The 21,683-nt window shown below is 40.1% G+C and overlaps 1 protein-coding gene and 1 long non-coding RNA gene across 2 annotated transcripts in view; one reads left to right on the forward strand and one right to left on the reverse strand.

The window, feature by feature from the left end:
* Window positions 1-881: 881 nt before the first annotated feature.
* The window catches only part of LOC120871045 (BRCA1 associated protein), a 36,026-nt gene continuing 15,224 nt past the window's right edge, over window positions 882-21,683 (reverse strand). The window contains exons 7-13 of the mRNA XM_040250680.1: window positions 18,842-18,917; window positions 18,020-18,158; window positions 17,535-17,644; window positions 15,556-15,645; window positions 10,261-10,364; window positions 6,194-8,068; window positions 882-896 (exon numbers count right to left, since the gene is read on the reverse strand). Of these exons, the coding sequence (XP_040106614.1) occupies window positions 7,705-8,068; window positions 10,261-10,364; window positions 15,556-15,645; window positions 17,535-17,644; window positions 18,020-18,158; window positions 18,842-18,917 (883 nt within the window). The 3' untranslated portion in view covers window positions 882-896; window positions 6,194-7,704. The remainder of the gene's footprint in view (window positions 897-6,193; window positions 8,069-10,260; window positions 10,365-15,555; window positions 15,646-17,534; window positions 17,645-18,019; window positions 18,159-18,841; window positions 18,918-21,683) is intronic.
* On the forward strand, window positions 2,974-6,013 carry LOC120871106. The gene is made up of 2 exons (XR_005722953.1): window positions 2,974-3,136; window positions 5,218-6,013. It is a non-coding gene; the product is annotated as an uncharacterized LOC120871106 (long non-coding RNA).

The raw sequence follows: 21,683 nt of genomic DNA on the forward strand, positions 1-21,683 counted from the left end.
TGTTTGAGTTTCTGGGCTGGTGAGGCCTACCCCCAATCTTGGGAGGTAAATCATGACTGTCCTCAAGGAGTATGGGGGAGTCTCTTGGGAGGGCTTCTGTACCAGTTCTTTGGTGAGGTTGTTGGCTTATTAACCAATCCAGAACTTGACCTGCCTCCATCCTTGTTTTGTGAAATAATTAATCTCTTATTGTGTAAGCCATTTTGAGTTGAGATTCTATTACTTGTAGCTGGAGGCATCCTCATTCTCCTCTAACTCAGGCAGAATTTGCTCAAGACAACACTTTCCACACTGGTCTTAGAGCTCCAAAGACAGAGGGTGCAGGGTAGGCAAGGTCCATCTCAACTAAGGCCTTGTCCCTGCAGCCTCTCCATGCCCAGTCAGTTATCCTGCCCTCTTCTGAATCCCATGGCATTTCTGTGCCTTCTTATTGCCCTTCCCAATTCATCTTCCTTTTTAAAAAATATTTAGTTTTTACTTTTATTTATTTGGCTGCCTTGGGTCTTAGTTGCAACATATGGGATCTAGTTCCCTGAACAGGGATTGAACTTGCACCCCCTACATTGGGAGCACAGAGTCTTAGCCACTGGACAACTAGGGAAGTCCCCTACTTGTGTATTTTAAAAGAGAAAGCTCTTACTATTGTTTTATAGCACTTAGAATACATAATTGTAAATAGGATAAGTAGAAATAAGTGAAGATGTGAGTTACATAACAAAAATTGGTATTGAATCTCTCAAATTAAATTTGACTTGTGATAATATAAAAGAAGAAATAAAGTTGGATATAGAATAAACAACAAGGTCCTATTGTATAGTATTGCACAGGGAACTATATTTAATACCTTGAGATAAACCATAATGGAAAAGAATATTAAAAAATGCATATATATATAACTGAATCACTTTGCTGAACAGCAGAAATTAACACACCATGGTAAATCAACTGTATTTCAATTAAAAAAAAAAACAGAAAAAGCTTTTGGAAGACATTTGTACACACATCAGTCTATACCTACCAAATTAACACTGCTTTATTATATCCCTCAGTAGTTTATAAAAATCTTGTTCTAGGTTTTCTCTCTCTCCTATTTATTCTATAATAAATTGAAGCCACAAATTAAGCTGATCCCTCCAGAATCTAAAGTTTCCAGTTAGCCTGTTTATGCCTGTCTGACTGTGCCTTTGGGGACAGTAACTGAGTCTACACGCTCAAAGAAAGGACTCCTTAGGGTCTAGATAGTTTTGTTCCGGAAGCAACTTTTCCAGCTAGGGAAGCTCCATGTAAATGAACTGAGATGTCAGCTTACTTGCTTGGTGTGGCCTGGGCCCTGAGCCCCCTGAATGAAGAGGGCCACAAGAGGCAATTTCCCAGAGTCTGCCCTTGGGTGGAATGGGGGGAAGTACTGGCGAAGTTTTCTCTCTCCTTTATCAGCTCTGGCTCAGGCCCGGCCTGAGTGGGAGAGAGCCAGAGAGAAGTCAGTTCCATGAGGAGAGGGCAAGGCTTGCAGAGGGTGGGCGGACAGAACAAGTCCTCACACAAAAGTAGTCTTAAGTCAATACTCTGCTCTTTTCCCAAGGCAACCACAAAACAGGAATCGGGGGCCGTGTCCTTTGTCCCCAAGTTCCAACATTAGGGGAGCAGTGGAGAGGGGTGGCAAGGAGCCCAGATTTGGGGTCAAACAGTGCTGAGATGGGGAGCTGCCCTTATCACGTGTATCAGCTATGTGACCTCATGTCAATGCTGAAATGTCCCCCGCTGAGCCCTGGTTTCCTGATTTGTAAAATGGGGTAACTACCTACCTTACAGGCAGGCGCTGAGTACATGGAAGGCACTCGACACAGCAACTGTAATTTGGTACGTGGTTTGGAATTCAACAAATGCGAGCTTGCCTCGGAAACAAACACCTCAGCAAAGACAGGACTTTCTTCCGCTTCTAATTCTTGGCAAGAGCAAGTTGACTCTGTCAGCTCTGGGTCCTACCAAGGAAAACAGATTCGGGGTCTGCCCTTCTGGATTGTCTGCTTGGGGTAACCAGGGCTGGAAAAGAGGTCTCTCAGGGGGGTGTTTTATGTTGTCCCCTGTCTACTTGGGTTCACAGGAGCCAACAATAATCCAATCAGGATTCTTTGACATTAATTACCTCCCTTTGTACAAGAATATTATCTCAGCAGGTGAAAAGTGTTTGAACAGAGTTCACCAAAAAGGCAGCCCTTTCCTGAAGACTGTGTGGTGTGGGTTATCTTTGGGGGATTATTCTGGTTCTGAAAAGCAGCAGGATGTCTTTATTTACATAAAACTGAGAGGCCATGGGGTTGCAGGGAGAGGAGATCCTGGCATACAGGAGGAAAAGGAGCAGGAGAGAGCCTTCGCCTGAATCTGGTCAAACAGAGCCAGGAATCTGGCCAAACAGAAAGTGCAGGATTGGCAGTGACCAAGCGATCCTGCGGAGACTTTTAGGAAAGATTCTGGGCCACAGCACGGGGCCTCCTAGGCTGGGCCAGGAGAATCTGGCGGCAGCCCCCGGCCCCGGGCCCGTTCCCACGTAATTGAAGTTGAATGTGCTGGGGGTGGGGAGAGCTGCCAGAGGCTGCAGAAATCTCAATGTCCGCAGTTGGCCCTGTTTGGGATCAAAGCCAGTCAGTGTTGATTTTGCGCAGCATAGAAACAAATGCAACCGAAAGGCTGTTTTCCTAAGGCGTGCGTTTCGAAAGCAGGCTTTTCATTTGTTTCCCCAAGGACAGGTGGAGTGGGGAGGTGGGGGAGTCATGATGTGGCTCTTCTGTTGCGGTCACTTTGGCGAGTGGTTTGGGGCTCAGAGTTTCCAAGCATGCATAAACTAATCAGGATGTGTGAGTGGGCACAGCTACGATGAGGGCTAGGTTCTTCACAAAGGATAATTCCAGGAGAATGCTGCTGCAGGACCCGCTGGCTTTGTGTGATAAGTTCCAATTTGCTGTCCGCTGGAGTGTCTCCAAGCCAGCAACTCTCTTGATTCCTTCTGAAATTTTCCGTTTCTTCTTCTTCACTTCTAGGTCTCTCTCCGTGATCTGTTCTTCTGCCCAGAAATGAGTTTGCGTTCCTTCTTTTCCATTTAGCACCTTAGCCTACTGGTTTTAAGCACAACAGTAATGACGTAAGTGATACAAGCCAAGTTTCTCAAGTGGTGGAAACACCTTCTCTTAATGGCACTTGCCTTCTCTCGGCCCTCCAGGGAAAAGTCTGAACTTGTAGCCCATTGGGCCACAACCAAAGAATGAAGAATTTAGAATCAGGAATCCATATAGCTGGAGGGATCTCAGTTGTTCTTTTTAAATGAGGAAACAAATCAAGTAGGTTTGTTCTGAGACTTGCAGCTTCTTCCCAGCAGAAGATGGCAAAAGACGTCTCCACAGAGGGCAAGTCAGAACTGTTTTTCCGATTCAGTGCCTAGTCTCACTTTTTTTTTTTTTTCGCCTGCATAGGAACTTGTTGCAGCAAGCGTTATCTTTTAGTTGTGGCTTGTGGGACCTAGTTCCCTGACTAGGGATCAAACCCAGGCCCCCTGCATTGAGAGCACAGAGTTTTGGCCACTGGACCACCAGGGAAGTCCCTCACTTTGATTTTTTTTTAGAGTCAGTCGTGTTGTGCTAGGGTAGATTCATCCTAGGTGTCAAACACCTTCATGGTCCAAGATCTTGCTGGTGATTTCACCCTTTGATAGACCCTCCCTTTCCCCAGCCCCAGACAAACCTCTCTTCATTTATTTCAAGATCTGTTGGATCTGAAAGGAGTTTTGGGTCGAGGATTTAGAACACAGTCTGAAAAGAAGCAAAGCTGATTTAGTTCACATTGTGTGCTTGGTAATTAGCCTTGTGAGGTGAACTTGATAACCACTACACTACGGAAACAGTAATTAGCCTCAGAGTAACAAATGTCTGCACTAGCGCAGCTCCGTGCCTGGTGCCAAAACCACATTTTGCTGCTGATTCCAGTGAGAAGTTTCTGCCCCAAAGAAGTTCAATATTAGGCCCCCAAGGCCACAGTCATTGTGTATAACCCGACAGACTGTTCATCTCTTCCTGGCCTTAAGGCAGAAAGAATTCAAAATCCAGATTAAAAACCAACTGCAGATCACCTTTCAGGCTCTTATAAGCTTCCACAATTACAGTGAGAGGCTGCTCAATGTCCAGGAAAGGTACACTAGCTAAAATGGTTTTGAAATAGTTTTCGCCTCTGGAAGTCCAGCTTTCAAAATTCATGTCTGATAGAAACTGTTGTCCTAAATGACAGCATTCTGGGGAGGGCACGTAAGTTTCAGGGAAGCAAGAAAAAGGGTTACCATCAGGTGGTAAATGGTTACCACTACCTTCAGAAAATGAGAAGAGGGTGTAAAGAAGTTATGACATTAATGAGGATAAAGAGACCACACTCTTTCCCCTCGCCCCCCAAAAAATAGAAAGTCTTATATAACTTCCCTGAAGTGCCCTAATGCACAAATGCAAAGCATGCTTTTTGCCTGCTGCCGGCTGACCACAGTACTGCCTTGGGGAGAGATAACTTCACATCGCAGAGGAGATTGGGCTTTGGCTCTGGGGTAGAACTCAGGGTTCCTCAGAGGACAGGCTATTATGACTTTACTCTGTCATTTAAAAATCTTAACTTTAAAAGCTGCGTCTGTTGGTGTAGCCACTACAGAGTATTCTAGGACTCCCATTTCAGGAATTTTCACAGGCAAGAATGAAGACTGGCCAGCAGCAGAGGCCTGCCAGAGAACACTCGGTGGCTTCCTAAACTTGCTTCAGATGCTGGCCAGGTCTCTGGGTGGTTTAGATGTACCCCCCAGCGCCATTAAAGAACAGGAGCTAGATCTCAAGAAAAGTTCCTGAAAATTTTCCCTTCTGCTGCCAAGAGGGAAGTAACACAGCAGAATCACTGCAACAGAGTTAAATCAGCTTTATTCTGGAGGAAACAAAATAGCTTTCCTCAAATGTTTTAAGAGTGACTTTTCTTTTCCAGATTAGCCCATGGACTTTATCACAATGGGCCAAAATCTGCCACCAGCCCAAGCAATGTGGCATCATACATGGCAGCCAAATCTTATGGGTAGTATTTGTAGCTTATGTACCCTGACTGCACCAGGAGAGGGGTTTCCAAGTAGTGACAGAAGGTTGTTCATTTGTGATTTGCCAAGTTCTCCACATTCTTACTGACTGGCTCTTTAAATCCCTTTTTCAGCCGAGAGCAACTTCACTGAGCAATCAGGGAGCGGGGAGTCGCTTCAGTGCTTTATCGTACACGGTGGATCCTGAACAAGTCACATTTATGACAGTTTTCAAAAACAAAACCACCCTAGCTCTGTAGAGGGCCTGGAAAAAAGTCTTGGGTGTAGAAATTGACTGTTTTTTTTTTTTTTTTTAACCATAGTTTGCAAGAGAATGGTGCGCCTGGGTCTTCTCTTAACCCAAGCCTCCCAATTCAGACAACCTTCTTCTCTATCTGGTTCAGTTACTTTTTCTTAGATGATTCAGGTACAAGCCCCCACGCAAAATAACCACCAGAGAGACAAAGATTTCACACGTGGCAGAATCATTTCCAAGTTTGGTTATTTTAATGCAGTTTCATTGTTCAAGGTAGTATGGATATGTTAAGTGGTTCATTTCCATCCTGCAAAAAACACTAAGAGTTTCTACCTTATGTAATTTTGTCAAATTCAAACATGACTCATTGACTGTTTTTTTTTTAAACATTTTCTTTACATAGCTTGACAAGATTTCTTTCTGGAACATTTTTTTTTTTTAAACCTTCAAGTAGTTTGAAAACATTTGCCTATTTGCTCCTTCCTCTGGGCACAGCCTTTCAGAGTGTTTATCTCACCTTTACTGAGAAAAATCTCTGTTCTCCCAGTGGTAGTAGAGCTGCTTGACAAGAGGTGATCACAAAGAAATGAGGAGCAAGCAAGCTTGTCAACTACTTCTAATTCTCTTAATTAGTATGCTATGATCCACCCCAGCTTCTGCAAGGTCAGACATGCACGACAAGTACTTGGCCAAAAAAGCAGGATTCTAACTAGTGTAAAAATAGATTTTAAATAAAATAGAATCTCTATAGGAAAGAGAATTAGGTTAGTTTCCCATTCCCACTTTTGCTTTAAGATACCTGTGTGATATATATATATATATATATATATATATATATACACACACACACACACACATATATATATATGTCCAAGGGGGACTTGCAGAATTGGTTTGCCCTAAGAAAAAATTGAGAATGTCTGAGTACATTCATGTTGCAGAGTTACAGAGAAGGTTCTTTGGGAAATGCTGTGGCAGACCCCACAGAAACACATGGTGGTTAGCCATACAGTTGGTGTGTGAACAGGTGACATGAAGACTTTTGGAGGATGAGGCCTAATCATAGGCTAAAAACAAGTTCTGAAGTGTGATCATTTGAAAACTTTGTCTAATTATAAAAACAGAAAAGAAAATCCATCATTTAACAGTGTGTCTTGTTAACCTATACAGCTACCTCTTTTGGAAGCTAGATTCCAACACAGGTCTTACTTTAATTTTGTTTAATTACCACATATTGTGAGATTTTTTTTTTTTTTTTGACATTTCTGTTTCTAGAAAAAGTACACAGATCCTCTGTTGGCCCATATAAGCATTCACATGACTGTTTTAAAGGGGCCTCTGTTAAAATTCTAATTTTTGAATTTAGCAACAGCCTTTTGGATATATCTTGAAAGCGTAACTGCAGATCTGCCCAAGCTCCTTCTAGTCACAACCTAAACACGCAGCCCAGTTTTTTGTAAACACTCAGAAAATACTGATCCCAACAAAATACAGTCATCCAGTCAGAGGCCTTGCTCATACCTTTTCACATGGATGATAAATCTGCCTGTTTATTCTTGCTGGATGCTAGGAAATCCACTGAGATTTGAGTCTTAAAGCAAAAATTAAGCCTCCTTCTCTGAGGTTCATAATGAGCTGTGGAGGCATCAAAAATAAACAAAGTGGGGACGTCACCATTTTTCCTACACTGGGTCCACTCAGTCTGCCCAGGGGCTGTTTGTTTTTCCTGGCGAGGCCTAGAGCAAGAGGAGATGGCTGCTGGTGACAAGCCAGTACTGGGTTTACAGACCTAGCCTCTTTTCATGTAACATTTAACTATTTCTTCAATTCCCCAGAGGCAAGAAGTGATGCCAATGACATGAGACTAATGCTAGGGCGTTTTCATAAATCCTTAGTGGGCAACAGGAGCCTCTCTATCAAGCAACTGCTGTGACTTCTGGCAGGTTTGGTGCCTTAGGTAATATTACCTTTCAGGGGACACAAAAAAATCCGAGCTCTTAAACTGACCCCAGAACTGAAAGTCAAATACACCAACTCAATAAATACAACGGAAAAATGCACAGCAGCGTTGGAGCATCTATCAAGTAGGAAGGCAAAATGGTCATCAGAATGTCTGAGGTTAGTGAACTATCATGGTTGAGAAAAGCAGCCACCTTTGAAAACACTGCCTGTTTCCCTCAACTCTCCTGGTCATCAGCCCTCTACGGTTGTTACACCATACACTAGCAAATGAAAGATCTGAACAACTGTGGCTTGATCCTGACTTATACTTACGCAGGGTCCACACTCATAGTTAGCTGAAGGCCCCAGTACGCCCTCACTGTGCCAGGGAGAACAGTCCTGGGGAAGTGTACTTCTCTGAAGATCACTTGCCCCTCTTGCTGCGGCCCTTCCTGGAGGACAGCTTCCCACTGCCCGCAGAAGATGGGGGGCTGGAGGCTGAGGCCATGGCAATGTTGATCTGTCCCTCCTGGATTTCCTGCCGGGTCTCAGCGGGCAGGTGGTTGATTTTCTGCTGCGTCTCCAGGTAGAACATGACATCCCGCAGCTGCTCCTGGATCTCGGTGATCTGCAGGTCCTTCTGGTCGCAGGTCTCTTTTAACACCCTCTCCTCCTCCTTCAGCCTGTTCTGCAGGAGGACTTGATTGGCTCGCAAACACTTGTTCATTTCCTGCTCCTCTCTGAGCTCCGTGGTGAGTTTGGCCACTTTAGTGTTTAGCTGAGTGCACCTTTCACAAAAACAAAGGGAGACAATGCACGTTTTCCATTTGCTGACAGAGTCCCCTTTCTGCTCTGGGACTGAACAGAGAACATGACCTCAGAATCCACTTACGGCAGACCCCTCCCTCCCATCGCCAAGGGGTCTGCTGGCATTGCAACAGCCACCTGAAATCAGAATTCTGCTTCGGTTACCTCAAGTGTAGCTTCAGGACAATATTTAAGGATCAGAGATTTTTCAATAGCAGAAACTATTTTGTGTTTCATGCTAAAATGTCTACTGCTTCTCTGTATTGTTTACATGAGTGGCCTAGAGATGGTAATTGTGATAAAGAAGTTATGAGGAAAAGTGACATTCTTAAAGAGTCAAGTGCTCTGACCTCACTGCATTTGCTGGAGAAGAGTCTTCAAGAAAAGGGAGTGCCTTATATGATGCTCAATCTTACAAGTAAAGAATGACAAATTAAAACACCACTTGAGATACCATTTTTATGTATCAGAATGCCAGAGAGCTCAGATGTGGGAAAAAGGGGCACTCCCACATGGTGGCAATAGAGTGTGAACTGATACACACTCAATGGAAGTCAACTTGGCAACATCTATGAAAATTAAAATTTCACCCACCCTCTGACATAGCTATTCTACTTCTAAGAATTTATCCTATAAAATATTCAGGGTTGCACTAAATGACATATGGAGAAAGGTGCTTATTGCAACATTGTTTATAGTAGTAAAACATGTCCATCAAGGGGAACTGGTTAAAATTATTATGATTTTCATACATGTTACAAGGTATAGATCTAGGTGTGCCAGTCCAAAGGAAAAAAAACAAAAAAAACTCCCAAACAGAATATTTTACCAAACAGAATACCTAATATTATTCAATTTTTGTAGAAAAAAGATATATGTGAGGTGTTTATACAGGTACAGTAAAAGAGCTGGAACAAGAAGTATTCACTGGTGCCATTAAGAACCTCTAGATCAGTGGTCCCCAACCTTTTTGGCACCAGGGACTGATTTCATGGAAGACAGTTCTTCCATGGACCAGGAAGTGAGGGGGGACAGGGGGGACTGTTTCAGGATGTTTCAAATGCATTACATTTATTGTGCACTTTTTGTATTATTATTATATCAGCTCTACCTCAGATCATCAGGCATTAGATCCTAGAGGCTGGGAGTGAAAGAAAACTTTTCAGTTTTAACTTTTAAATTCTTTGCAACAGTTCAATTAGTTAGGGCACTGAAAGTATAAGAGACTTTTTTATTTTTATTTCTATTTATGTTTATAGTGTTGTTTTCACAACAGTTAACCCCTTTGGTGAAGAGTTTCTGTTGGAGTGATGAAAAATTCTAGAATCATAGTTGCACACTGTGAAGACACTTCATGTCACCGACTGGTATACTTAAAATGATTAATATGGCAAAATCTATGTAACACAGATTTTACCACATACACACACCCCCACACTACTAAAAATATCCAGTTATTTGCTATGGGGGAAAACAGGTGAAAAGTGTATGGAAATTCTTAGAACTATCATTGCAACCTTTTTTTAAACCTTAAATTTATTCCAAAATAAAAGATTAAAAAAACACAAACCAAAAACCTTCTTAAGGGACAATTATCCCCTTTATTTTTTATCCATTTGTCTGGAGGCAAAAAATCCAATTATTTTTGTGAGTCTAACTTAAGCTAGAAAAGTAGTTTCATTTAATAGCAATTATCTTCCCAAATAATAGTAGTAGAGAATGTTCTTGCCATGTTGTTGATGAGCTTTTCGCTCCATAGTCAGTATCTTTGGCCTTTAATTCCCAAGCAAAGCCAGAAGACACACCATCTCCAGCTTAGATGTGTCTTTCCTAACTGCCATTTCTCAGTCACCACGGTTCAGAGCAGCTCTGGGCAAAGGGAGATAGCTTTCTACAGGCAAAAACAGGAGACACTTGTGCAAGCATAAGCACTGTCATCAGGGGAGAGCCCTGTATTCCACACGGCATCCATCTGGCATGAAACACTGAATTTTTTCGTAAATAGGAAGTCACAGTAGGTCTGCTCCATATATAGGGAGACCCTTGAAAACTTGGTCATACACATACACTTGACAATAATGAGTGTATGTCCATGGGAATAAAGGAGATTCTCTGTTTATGGAGCCTGTTAGAATAAAACAGCTAATTAAGAGAACAGGTCAGTTATACCTACTTTCTTTCCACAGACTGCTTTTCTTTCAGGAGATCATTTAGTCTGTGCTCCAGATTATCACATTTCTCAATTGTTTCTTTAAATTTGGTCTTCATGTTGTTAATCTGAAATAGTAAACAGAGATCAGTTTTATTTCAAAGATAAAGCTGTGTGGCCTTTGGGGCTAACTTTACAATTTTCATCTCCCGACTACTTGTCTTTGACAAACCAAACTTAGAAAAGGTGAGACCATTATCTGAAAGAATTTCTGCAACAGGACTAAATATTTTGAGGACTCTCTTTTTTCTTACCATTTCTCTCAACCAGGATGAAGAGGGATCAAAAGCTACTGAATGTTGAGTGAAACTACTAGAAGGTAAAGAGCTTCAGGCTACAGAGCAGGAGATGGTTTTGTCAGAAGTCAGACCAGAACCTCCCATTCTTTTTTTTCTTTTAATTGAAATGTAGCTGATTTGTAATATTGTGGTAGTTTCATGTGTACAGCAAACTGATCCAGTTATACATATATATTTTTCAGATTATTTTCCATTATAGATTATAAGATATTGAATATGATTCCCTGTGTTATATAGTACATCCTTGTTGCTTATCTATTTCAAATATAGTAGTGTCTATCAGTTAATTCCACACTCCCCTTCCCATCCTCTTTGGTAAATATAAACTTATTTTCCATATCTGTGAGCCTGTTTCTTTTTTGTAAATAGATTCATTTGTATTATTTTTTAAGATTTCGATGTAACTGGTAATCATATAATATTTGTCTTTCTTTGACTTACTTTATTTAATATGATAATCTCTAGGTCCATTCATACTACTGCAAATGGCATTATTTCACTCTTTTTTATGGCTGAGTAGTATTCCATTGTATATATGTACCACATCTTCATCTATTTATCTGTTGATGGACATTTAGGTTTCTTCTATTTGTGTTGGCTATTATAAATAGTGCTGCTATGAACACTAGGGTGCATTTATCTTTTCTGATTAGAGTTTATGTCTTTTTCAGATATATGTCCAAGAGTGGGATTGCAGGATCATATGGTAGCTCTATTTTTAATTTTTTTACTTTCCTATCAATAGTGTAGGAGGACAAGACTCTCCCATTCTTAACTCACTACTGTTTTTTACCTCTTGAGATCATATTCTAAAATTACACTTGACCCTTGAATGACGTGGGGTTAGGGAACTCAACCCTCCTCGAAGTCGAAAATTCAAGTATAACTTTATCATCAGTGCTCTGTATCTGAGGTTCTCATCTGTAGATCCAACCATTTGTGGCTCCTGTAATACTATAGTAGGCATCCATTGAAAAAAATCCACATGTAAGTGCAGTTCAAACCCATGCTATTTAAGGGTCAACTGTATTATCCAAATAATCCAAAGGTACTTGTAACAGGTGATTCTAGCTGTTTGGTATTCTTTCCCCTCCAAACTCATTATTAATATTCTCATGTACTCTGAAGTCACATGCAACATAAGCAGTTCTTATTTTATTGAGTTTATATAAAGGCAATTTACAGAAAGAATTCATATTACACTGTCTTAAAAATGTATGCCTCAACACCACTGGTCTAAAGACAGGAAGAAGATAGGTGGGTCATGGGGTATTAATAATAGGAAATGGAAGTGACTGAGAGTTTAAATCCTATGGCTCAGGCATTGGCTAGGTGTCTTATAGGTAGTATCTCATTTATTCTCTTTTTTTCCACTTATTCTTTATTACAAGCCTATGACTTAGGTGTATAAACTTTTTACAGAAACTGAGGCTTGAGAAAAGTGAGGCAATACACCCCAAGGTCACCCAGCTAGAGTGATGTGAGTCCAGGACTGGACCCCAAGTCTGGGTTCAAAACCAAGTTCTAAAACTCTCTCTGCACCAGACAATGGGCCAAAGCTCAATAACAAAGGAAAAGTGACCTCTGGGCAAGATCTAAACTCTCAGCATATACTCATGCAACATCCATCATGCCAGAAAAAAGGTCACTACTTTTAATGCTTTCTTTTTCAACATTTGCCATATGGCCTGCCTAGCAGGTCTCTAACTGCACTGCTCCCTCTTTTTTTAAAAAATAAGAATAACTGCTTTGTAGTAATTAACTTTAGAGCCAACATTATTAAGTTGGAAGAACATGCAATTAAAAGGAGATTTCTAAAAGTTCTGCTATGTCATAAAAATAAAAATAGCTTTCAAATTTTACTCTGATTCTATTCGGTATTAATTTTCTCCTCAATACTGTTTTTAAAATAAGACCATGAGATCCTTTTGACCTTTTGCTCTTAAAGTTACTCCAATCAGTTCAGGGAAACTGGAAAGGACAGAAATAACCATCAAAAGAAACCAAACCAATGTTTTGGTGACTAAAGACAATAAGCCAAACACATTTAAATCAAGATGAAAAATACTAAGTGACCTCAAAAAGGTTTTTAATATTGCTAGAGACAAATGTTATGATGGTTTAAACTAGTGATTTAAAAAACATTTCTGACCATTAGCCTGCAGTAAGAAACACTTTGTACAAACACACACACACTCCTGAAACAGAAGTTTCACAAAGTAATATTAAATATGATTCACTCTGATATCTATCCCATGCTGTTTAATAAAAATACCAGCTGTGGCCCACCAAACTTAGTTCACAATCTACAACTGGAAAACAGCAATTTATATATGGAGCTAGAGGCTTAAAAGAAAAGATTTATCTTTTTTTTTCTAAACTGTGTCATGCAACTTGTGGGATTTCAGTTCCCCAACCAGGGATTAAACCCATCCCCTTTGTCAGTGAAACTGCAGAGTCCTAACCACTGGACCACTTAAAGGAATTCCAGAAAAAAAGTGGTATCTAGGAGAATTCACCTGTATAGATGACCTACTCTATGCTCTTCATACATGGCCCACTAAAACTAGGAACCTTCAAATGGGTATGAGCTTCATTCTCCAGAACAAACTGTTCACGCTGTAATAACTGCACTACATAAGGCAGCGAGGGACTGGAATAGTATTATAGAAGTCCACAGTGAATCTCAATCTTCAGCCCCTCTGCTCCCCTACATTAACTTTCTATGAATCCCATGACCAAGAATCTCTGCCCGTGAAACTCACAATCACTGTTTCTCCTTTGCACGTGCACCATGGTTGGATGTGCCAACGGACAGAGGACTGGTCAGAAGGAGGACAGCGGCAGGAACAAAAGGCTTACATCACCCATTAACTGACCTCTTTTACTAGAACACAAAATATCCTTTCCAAGCTTTGTATTTAGGGCTGCCTTGACCGCCACCTTATCCCTACCTAGAAGTAAACACAGTTTCACATTTTTAGTTTTCCTGCCCTCTGATTTGCTTTCCATGGGCATGTGTTAGGGAATGCAGTTAATCCTCAAGAATCTTAAAAGACAGAGAGGATCGTGAGCTAAGTTCTCAAGGGTCTGTACAAAGCACTTTAGGTGGTCACACTGGGACAGCCCATGGAAAAACTCATTAGTGAGGCTGCATGGCATTGCTGGTGCTCCTCCTGGGGAGACCCAAACTTCACACCGAGTGGCAGCGACCCCTGCTCTGCCTCTCAAGTGCTGTCAGAGGTAACTCCTTCCCATGTGGACTCCAATCAAGCCCCTCTAGAAAGGCACTGCCATTGCTTAGAAGGTTCTTGTAAGAACTGCATCATGAACTTTTTGAGAGAGATTATTATAAAGCTGGGGGCATCCCAAGTGCTGGTGTGGGTAAAGAATCTGCCTGCCAGTGCAGGAGACACAGGAGATGCAGGTTCAATCCCTGTATTGGGAAGATCCTCTGGCAAAGGAAATGGCAACCCATTCCAGTATCCTTGCCTGGAAAGTTCCATGGATAGAGGATCCTGGTGGGCTACAGTCCATGAGGTTGCAAAGACTCAGACACGACTGAGCACGCACACACTATGCCTTAATGAAAGAGACCTGATTTCTTCTCATTTGTACGCATGTTCAGAAACTGGGACCCTTGAGCCTGGCATAAAGTGACAGGTTGGCCCTGCCTGCTAAGCTCTAGGATAATACCAGCTACCACAGAAGTGAGCCCCATATCTGGCTCTGTAGTTCCCCATCTGAAGACCCAGTTACTGGTGGAGATTCACAAAGTTACTAAAATAAGCATTTTTAAAATAACCATTTAAATCAATGATTTAAATTTAAAAGCCTTTATTTAAGACTAAGGGAATCATTGTCCCTAGATCCGGAGAATGGTTCCCAGAGCCCCAGTTATACATGAACACTCAGGTGCTCAATGGTTTTCAAACTCCTTTCTCTGGTACCCTCAGGTTTCCTTATACATGCTGGAGACAAAGGGAAAACCAAGTTGGTGGAGCTCTGGGCCACTCTGGGCTGGGCTTCTGCCAAATCACATCACTCTTCTCTTCTACCCACTGGAATAGTGAATGGCCTCTTCTTTAAAGGATTATCTTGTTAAATTTTCAAGACCACTGCCTGAGACCAACAAGGTGCCATGCTGACCACTCTAGCATCTCTGCCTAATTTTATTCCCTTCAATTTTAAAGCACCATCTTGTTGCCTTAGGAGCCCATATTCAGCTCCCCAAAGCAGCTGTTCCCAAGTTGACAAACCACTTGGCTGACTCAAATTACAAACTCTCATGCACATACTTCTATTTTTTAAATGGAATTGCACAAGCCACTAGAAAACCTGACTGAGTACAAACAAACAACATCCCAACCTCAACTTAAGGCTTTAAATCCAAGGTTTCTTTTTTTTTTTTTTAAAGTACATACCAAGTGTCTGATTTCTTCCTTAACTTAGTATAGAATAGGGCTCAGTACACAATAAAATCTTGATTTACTAATCCTAGGTGAGAATATATGTCCACTTCCCTTCTCTTCAATTATGCTTAGTTGATTACATTTGCAGTAAGTGTATTTTTGTCTCTTCTTCCTTTTCCTCTTTTTGACTAATTTCACTCTCATTGATGTCTGGAAGTTGTTTCCTTATACAGCCTTCTGAGGCTAAGTCTCCAGTATAATGGCAAGTCAGGTGTTTACTGGAACCTTGATCAAGTTAGGTCACTGGAGTGAGCCAAGCAATTCCATATCTTTTCTTTTTTCTACCCTTACTAGCCTCCACCTTTGTTGAGATTTAACTGACATAAAACAAAGGTTTCTTTTTTAGAGGTAAACCAGCTCTCTACCTATAGATGAGACTAAAAAGAAAGATTATAAGATCCCTTTTCCCCTGTACTCTGCCTTCTCCCACCCAACAGCAGGCTCTCCTGGCATGTGGCATTTCAGCAGTCATCAAATGAGAAACTTACTTCCTCTGCTGTGTCCTTCTCTATCCGGACTATCTTGTTTTCCCAGTAGATTCGTTGTGACTCCAGCTGGCTTGTTAGTAAATATGAATACTACAAAAACACAGAGAATGGACACCAAAACATAAGTTACTGTTGTCAGTCTCTGAAAGTCAATTAAAACCTGATTTTTAATGACATGAAGAAGAGTAAGAGGAACATTCAGAATGTATATTACACCTTGGTTCCACTCTACTCAATAAATTAGGGGAACACAGAGATGACAATTACACTTCAGTCCCCTCTGGGGGCTTACAATCAATCTAGTTAGGGACAAACAGAGAAATGTACAATTTAAAAAACCCTTGTTTCTGTTCAAGCTGACTTCAAGAAGAACCACATGGTTTTAAATCGAGTATAATTCAAATCAGCTAATCCAGCTACCCCTTCAGGAAGCTGTCCCTATCACTTCCAGCCTTGGGTTAATTGCCCCTCTTGGCTCCCATTGTGCCTATCATTAATAACACTTAAGACGTTAGCACTTAATCAGCCTTTTACCAGGGTCTCTCCTTGACTGGACTGTGAACTCTTTGAAAGCAAGGCTATATCTTTATTTTTGTGCCATTGGTGCCTGGCACATCCTGGATGTCAAGAAAAGTTTCCTACCCAAGTGCATGAATGAATGAACAGTGTTGTGTAACTACAGAGAAAGGACAGATGGCTTAGGACAGTAGGGTCCAGTAGGATTTCTGACAGAAGATGAGATTTGAGAGGACCCTTGACACCTTGACAGACAGACAGGAGGAGGAGGCAGAAAGATTCCAGAGAAATGTGATGCTGTGGACGTTTAGGATTATCGCAGCCATGAAGTAAGGCCAGTGAGGCTGGAGTGTAGGGTGTGGTGAGCTGGGGCCTATGCAGAGTTCTGGGGTATCACATCTAGAAATGTGAGCCAAAGAGCGGCAAGATCACATTTGGTATTCTGGAAAAGATCATTCCAGAAGACTGGAGATCTACTCATGTTTGCAGGCCACAGAAGAGAATGAAAGAGCCACAGAAAGAAGGGACAATTTGGGAGAATGTATGTCACTAGAATGTATGCTCCAGGAGGGCAGGGAGTCCATTTAATGCTAAGCTAAATGGAAGAGTAGCACATGGAAGAGTAGCTGACAGACAGCAACCCTCTATAGGTATTCACTGAATGAACATACTTAATTTGTAAGAGTTACTAAAAACTTAACACTAAAGATTGGAACTTTTTTCATGTCCATACAATATATTAATGGTAACAACTTCAGCTCTATTTTAGGCCATTTCACTGACTTTAAACAACTGGAGATGAGCAAGTTTTCAAATGTCCACTTACTCCAATGGTTCAGGTATTTGTTTTTAAAGTAGTTGTTTTGAAATTTATATAAAATAGGACTCATGTTAAACTTTTCCTTCCTTAATATAAAATTTACATCAAGTTTATAGTTATATAAAGTTTACTGCTATGAGAAAAACCACCAACTGTGCAAATTTTGTTGTTTCTTCACTTATGTGAATATCCAAAAATGGTTTTATCTATATAAGGCTTTATCTTTATCCAATTAGTAAATGTCAACTCAACATATACAAAAAAGCTTTCTGGCATGGAAAGATGCTACTGGGGACCCCTCATCCTGACCAAGTTTGCTCCATTTCCGACTGCTACTGTGATGCCAACAGGAAGATTCTTAACTTCTAGTTTTATCACAGCTACAGAGGATAACCCTAATACTGAATCTGAGAAAACTAGGAATATAATGTTGAAAATTATAAGGCTCAATGAAACTTCAGATTTCCAAAGAAGAAAATCAGATGAAATAAAAGTATTTTAAGAATCCTTCAGAGCAATATAGATATTTAAAACAAAAGCTAACACAGCAGGAAAATGGCAAAATTAAAGCCCAAACAACCTTTCAAGTTAGAATAGTAAAAAAGCAGCAGACGTAGGTATTTAGTGATTAATAATATCTTACCTCTAACTGTAAGGCATCTATTTTCTCCTCCTGGCAAGTATCACCCTCACATTCATACTGTACTAGCTTTCCATCTGTTTTACTTGCAACCAGTCGATGGACATAATTATCTAAAGAAAAGAATAAGTCAACCAAGGCATGGTTTTTCAGAATGAAAAGGGTCTCCATAAACCTTTAACTTGGACAAAATTTTTGTTTTCACAGATCCAAATTAAATGCTGTGCAATACTTCTTTAAAAGTGGTTTAAATCACTTGAATTTTTAAAAAAAGAGTGAGAGGGCAGGAGTGTAAGTATTAACTCTCTTTAACCTGGGCAACGCAGGCCATTCACATATGAAACAGGGCTCTAGGGGCCACCATAAGAACTGGAGTTTGCCATAGCTGTCAGGAAGATTTCAAGCTGTGAGAAAGGAAGTGGAGAGGTTCTGACAGAGATGTTTTTAGATAGAATGAGTCCAAACTAGAAAACAGGGGTGGTGTTCACCTCCAGCATAGTCCCAGACTCGATGGTTGGTGAGCTGCATGGCATACGTGTGCTGGGTCTCCTCAAAGTGCTTATAGGCATGTCGACTCACATATCGTCCACATCCTATGTGGCCACATATTAAACAAATCCAAAGGTTCTGCCGGGAAGGAGGTAAGGTCTTCATTAGTGATGTAAAATTACATGACCTGGTGTATGAGGTGTCTGACACTGGGGTGTATGAGGGGCCTGACGCAGGATGAGATTTAGAGATGGTTTCTACAGGAGTTCTGAATAAGGAGACTTATTCAAATTATTTCAAATTCAAATAAGTCCCCTTATTCAAACCAGGGGACTTCCCTGGTGGTCTAGTGGTTAAGAATCCACCTTCCAATGCAGGGTCCTCAGGCTGGATCCTTGGTCACAGAACTAAGATCCCACATGTCTCTGAGTAACTAATAACTAAGCCTGAGAGCCGCAACTAAGACCCAGTGTAGCCAAATAAATAAATATTTTTTAAAAACCGCAAAGGCGCTTTTATGGGTCAATTAAGTTTTTCACTCTGGATTCTAAGGAACTCTATGTAAACAACAAGGAAAAATAATTTATCAACAAAAATCTCAGCCTTTTCCAACACCAAAGAATGAAAGCATAAAGTATTTTGTGTAGGAGTAAAATAGTTTGTGTATTTTTATTTTTTTTTTTTGCCTGATCCTCAACAGAGAGAGAAAAAAAAAATCTGTCTCAAAAAGAACTGAAAAGAATTTAAGTCACAATGGGCAGAAGAAAATCCCAGACAATTAAAGCTGTGTACATTATTCTTTTCCACCACTTGTTACTTACTTCCTGAACACCACACTCGAAACACTTATTTTCTTCTACTGGCTCTGGCGTTTGACAGTATCGGCAAACAGGACATCTATAAAGAGCACCAAAAAAATAATGACACAGACTAAATGTAAAAGACAGCTGTTACAGAACCCCAAAGTCAAAAGTTCAATTTTATATACTCCCTCTCTTACATAATATTTTTTATAACAACTAAGGCTATCATTCAAAAGACAAACACTTCCAAGCTATTCTCAAACAAAATGAAAAAAAAAAAAAAAAAAGATCTTGATAAAGCTGAAGAAAAGGGAGAAATCTTGATATGCCCCATATCTTTTTCCACTCTTCTGCCTAAAGCTTAGGTAATCAAAGAACTAAATATTTACAGGTTACAATTAGAGACTTGAGACAAGTTATTTTTTTCATGTCTGGTTACCCATAATGTATTTTTACTTGCAATCAACCTTATCTCCACTTCCTAAAGTTTTAAATCATCCAATATGTACCCTTGTCCTCTCAAGGTTGCTCCTAAGAGTTGAAATTAAATTCTGTAGTAAATTTCACTAAATTAAAACAAAAATGTTAATGTACTCATGAAATGCATATGACATTTTATCATACAATGAAGTTCACCTGGAAGAAGGTATCAGCGCTTTGTGAGTACCGTTTCAATTTACAAAAAGCCAATAAACATGGCACAGAAGCCAAACTCATAGATATACAGAGAGGAAAGGTGGCTACCAGGGGCTGGGAAAAGGGGGGGAAACACTGGTCAAGAGTTACAAGCTTTCAGTTATGCAAGATGAGTAAGTTCTGGAGAACTGGTGTACATCAATATTGACTGTAACTGACAATATTATATTGTGTTCCTGAAATTTACTAGAGGGCGGAGCATGGTCTCACCATAAAATAAAAATAGAAAGAAAAGTAAAAAAGAAAAAAAAATGTAAAATGGTAAAGGTGTGAAGTGACGGATATGCTGACTTGCTTGGTTGTGACGTGTATTTGACAATGTTGACGTATATCAGGTCATCCAGTTGTACACCTTAAATACATACAGTTTTTAAATTATTTATATTTTGTTTTTAATTGTAGGCTAATTACAATATTGTGACGGTTTCTGCCATACATTAACATGAATTGGTCGTAGGTATACAACTGTCCCCGCTCTTCGTGCCCCCCAGCCCACCTGCTATCACAGAGCACTGGCTTTGGTTTCCCTGCGACACAGAGCAAACTCCCACTAGCTATCTTTTTTACATATGAAAATGTGTATGTTTCAATGCTGTTGTCTAAAATCATCCCACCTTCTCTTTAGCCCATTGTGTCCAAAAGTCCGTTCTCTACATCTGTGTCTCCTCTGCTGCCCTGCACGTAGGATCATCAGTACTATCTTTCTAGACTTCATATAAGATCAGTAAAACTAAAAGCTGGTTCTTTGAGAAGATAAAACTGACAAACCAGTAACCAGACTCACCAAGAAAAAAGGGAGAAGACTCAAATCAATAAAATTAGAAATGAAAAAGGAGAAGTTACAGTGGACAACACAGAAATACAAAGGATCATAAGAGACTACTATGAAAAACTGGCAATAAATTGGGACAAGTTGGAAGAAATGGACAAATTCTTAGAAAAACTGAACCAGGAAGAAATAGAAAATACGAACAAATCCAATCACAAGCATGGAAATAGAAACTATAATAAAAAATCTCCCAATGAACAAAAGCCTAGAGCCAGATGGCTTCACAGGCAAATTCTACCAAAAGTTTGGAGAAGAGCTAACAACTATGTTGCTATAACTCTTCCAAAAAATTGAAAAGGAAGGAAAATTCCCAAACTCATTCTACAAGGCTACCATCGCCCTGATACCAAAACCAGACAATGATACCACAAAAAAAGAAAATTACAGGCCAGTATCACTGATGAACATAGATACAAAAATCCTCAAAATTCTAGCAAAATTCCAGCAAACGGAATCCAACACCACATTATAAAGATCATACATCATGATCAATTGGTCTTTATCCCAGGGATGCAAAGGTTCTTCAATATATGTAAATCAGTCAATGTGATACACCACATTAATAAATTGAAAGATAAAAATCATATGATCATCTCAATAGATGCAGAGAAAGCCTTTGACAAAATTCAACACCCATTTATGATAGAAACTCTCCAGAAAGTAGGCACAAAAGGAACATACCTCAACATAAGAAAGGCCATATATGACAAACCCACAGCAAACATTATCCTAAGTGGTGAAAAACTGAAAGCATTTCTTCTAAAATCAGGAACAAGACAAGGGTGCCCACTCTCACCACTATTATTCAACATAGTTTTGGAAGAAATAAAAGGAATCCAGACTAGAAAAGAAGAAATATATACAATTTTGACTGTTAATTATACTTCAATAAAACTAAAAACATTTTTGAAAAAAATCTATTAATATTAACCCTCAACTCAAGACAAAGTAATACTAAGTGCCAGCCATGAATATTTATGTCTGATGGGCAAACCTGATAGAAAGAGGGTTACAGCTGAGGCTAAGTGAACTAGCACCACCAATGCTCAATATATAACTAGAATCAATCTGTTACTCAACTGAATAAATAAAATCAAGGAAAGGAAATATGCAGGAAGAACATTAAGTTCTTGTCACAGATAAGGACTATGTTTGTCAAGAGAATACTAAAGGATTTAGTCTGTTTCTTTTTTTAGGATCAAAAGAGAAGACAGGAGAAATTTGAAAAAATAATAAAAGTTGCAGGTAGGATCTCGCAAGCGGTCTTGTCAAAGGTAGGAACTAGCTCTGTGTCATCCCTTCGGTCCATGTGGTGGCTGTTAGTAGTTGTGGGAT

This window comes from Oryx dammah, unplaced genomic scaffold, assembly GCF_014754425.2.
Source record: "Oryx dammah isolate SB20612 unplaced genomic scaffold, SCBI_Odam_1.1 HiC_scaffold_12, whole genome shotgun sequence".
NCBI lineage: Eukaryota > Metazoa > Chordata > Mammalia > Artiodactyla > Bovidae > Oryx > Oryx dammah.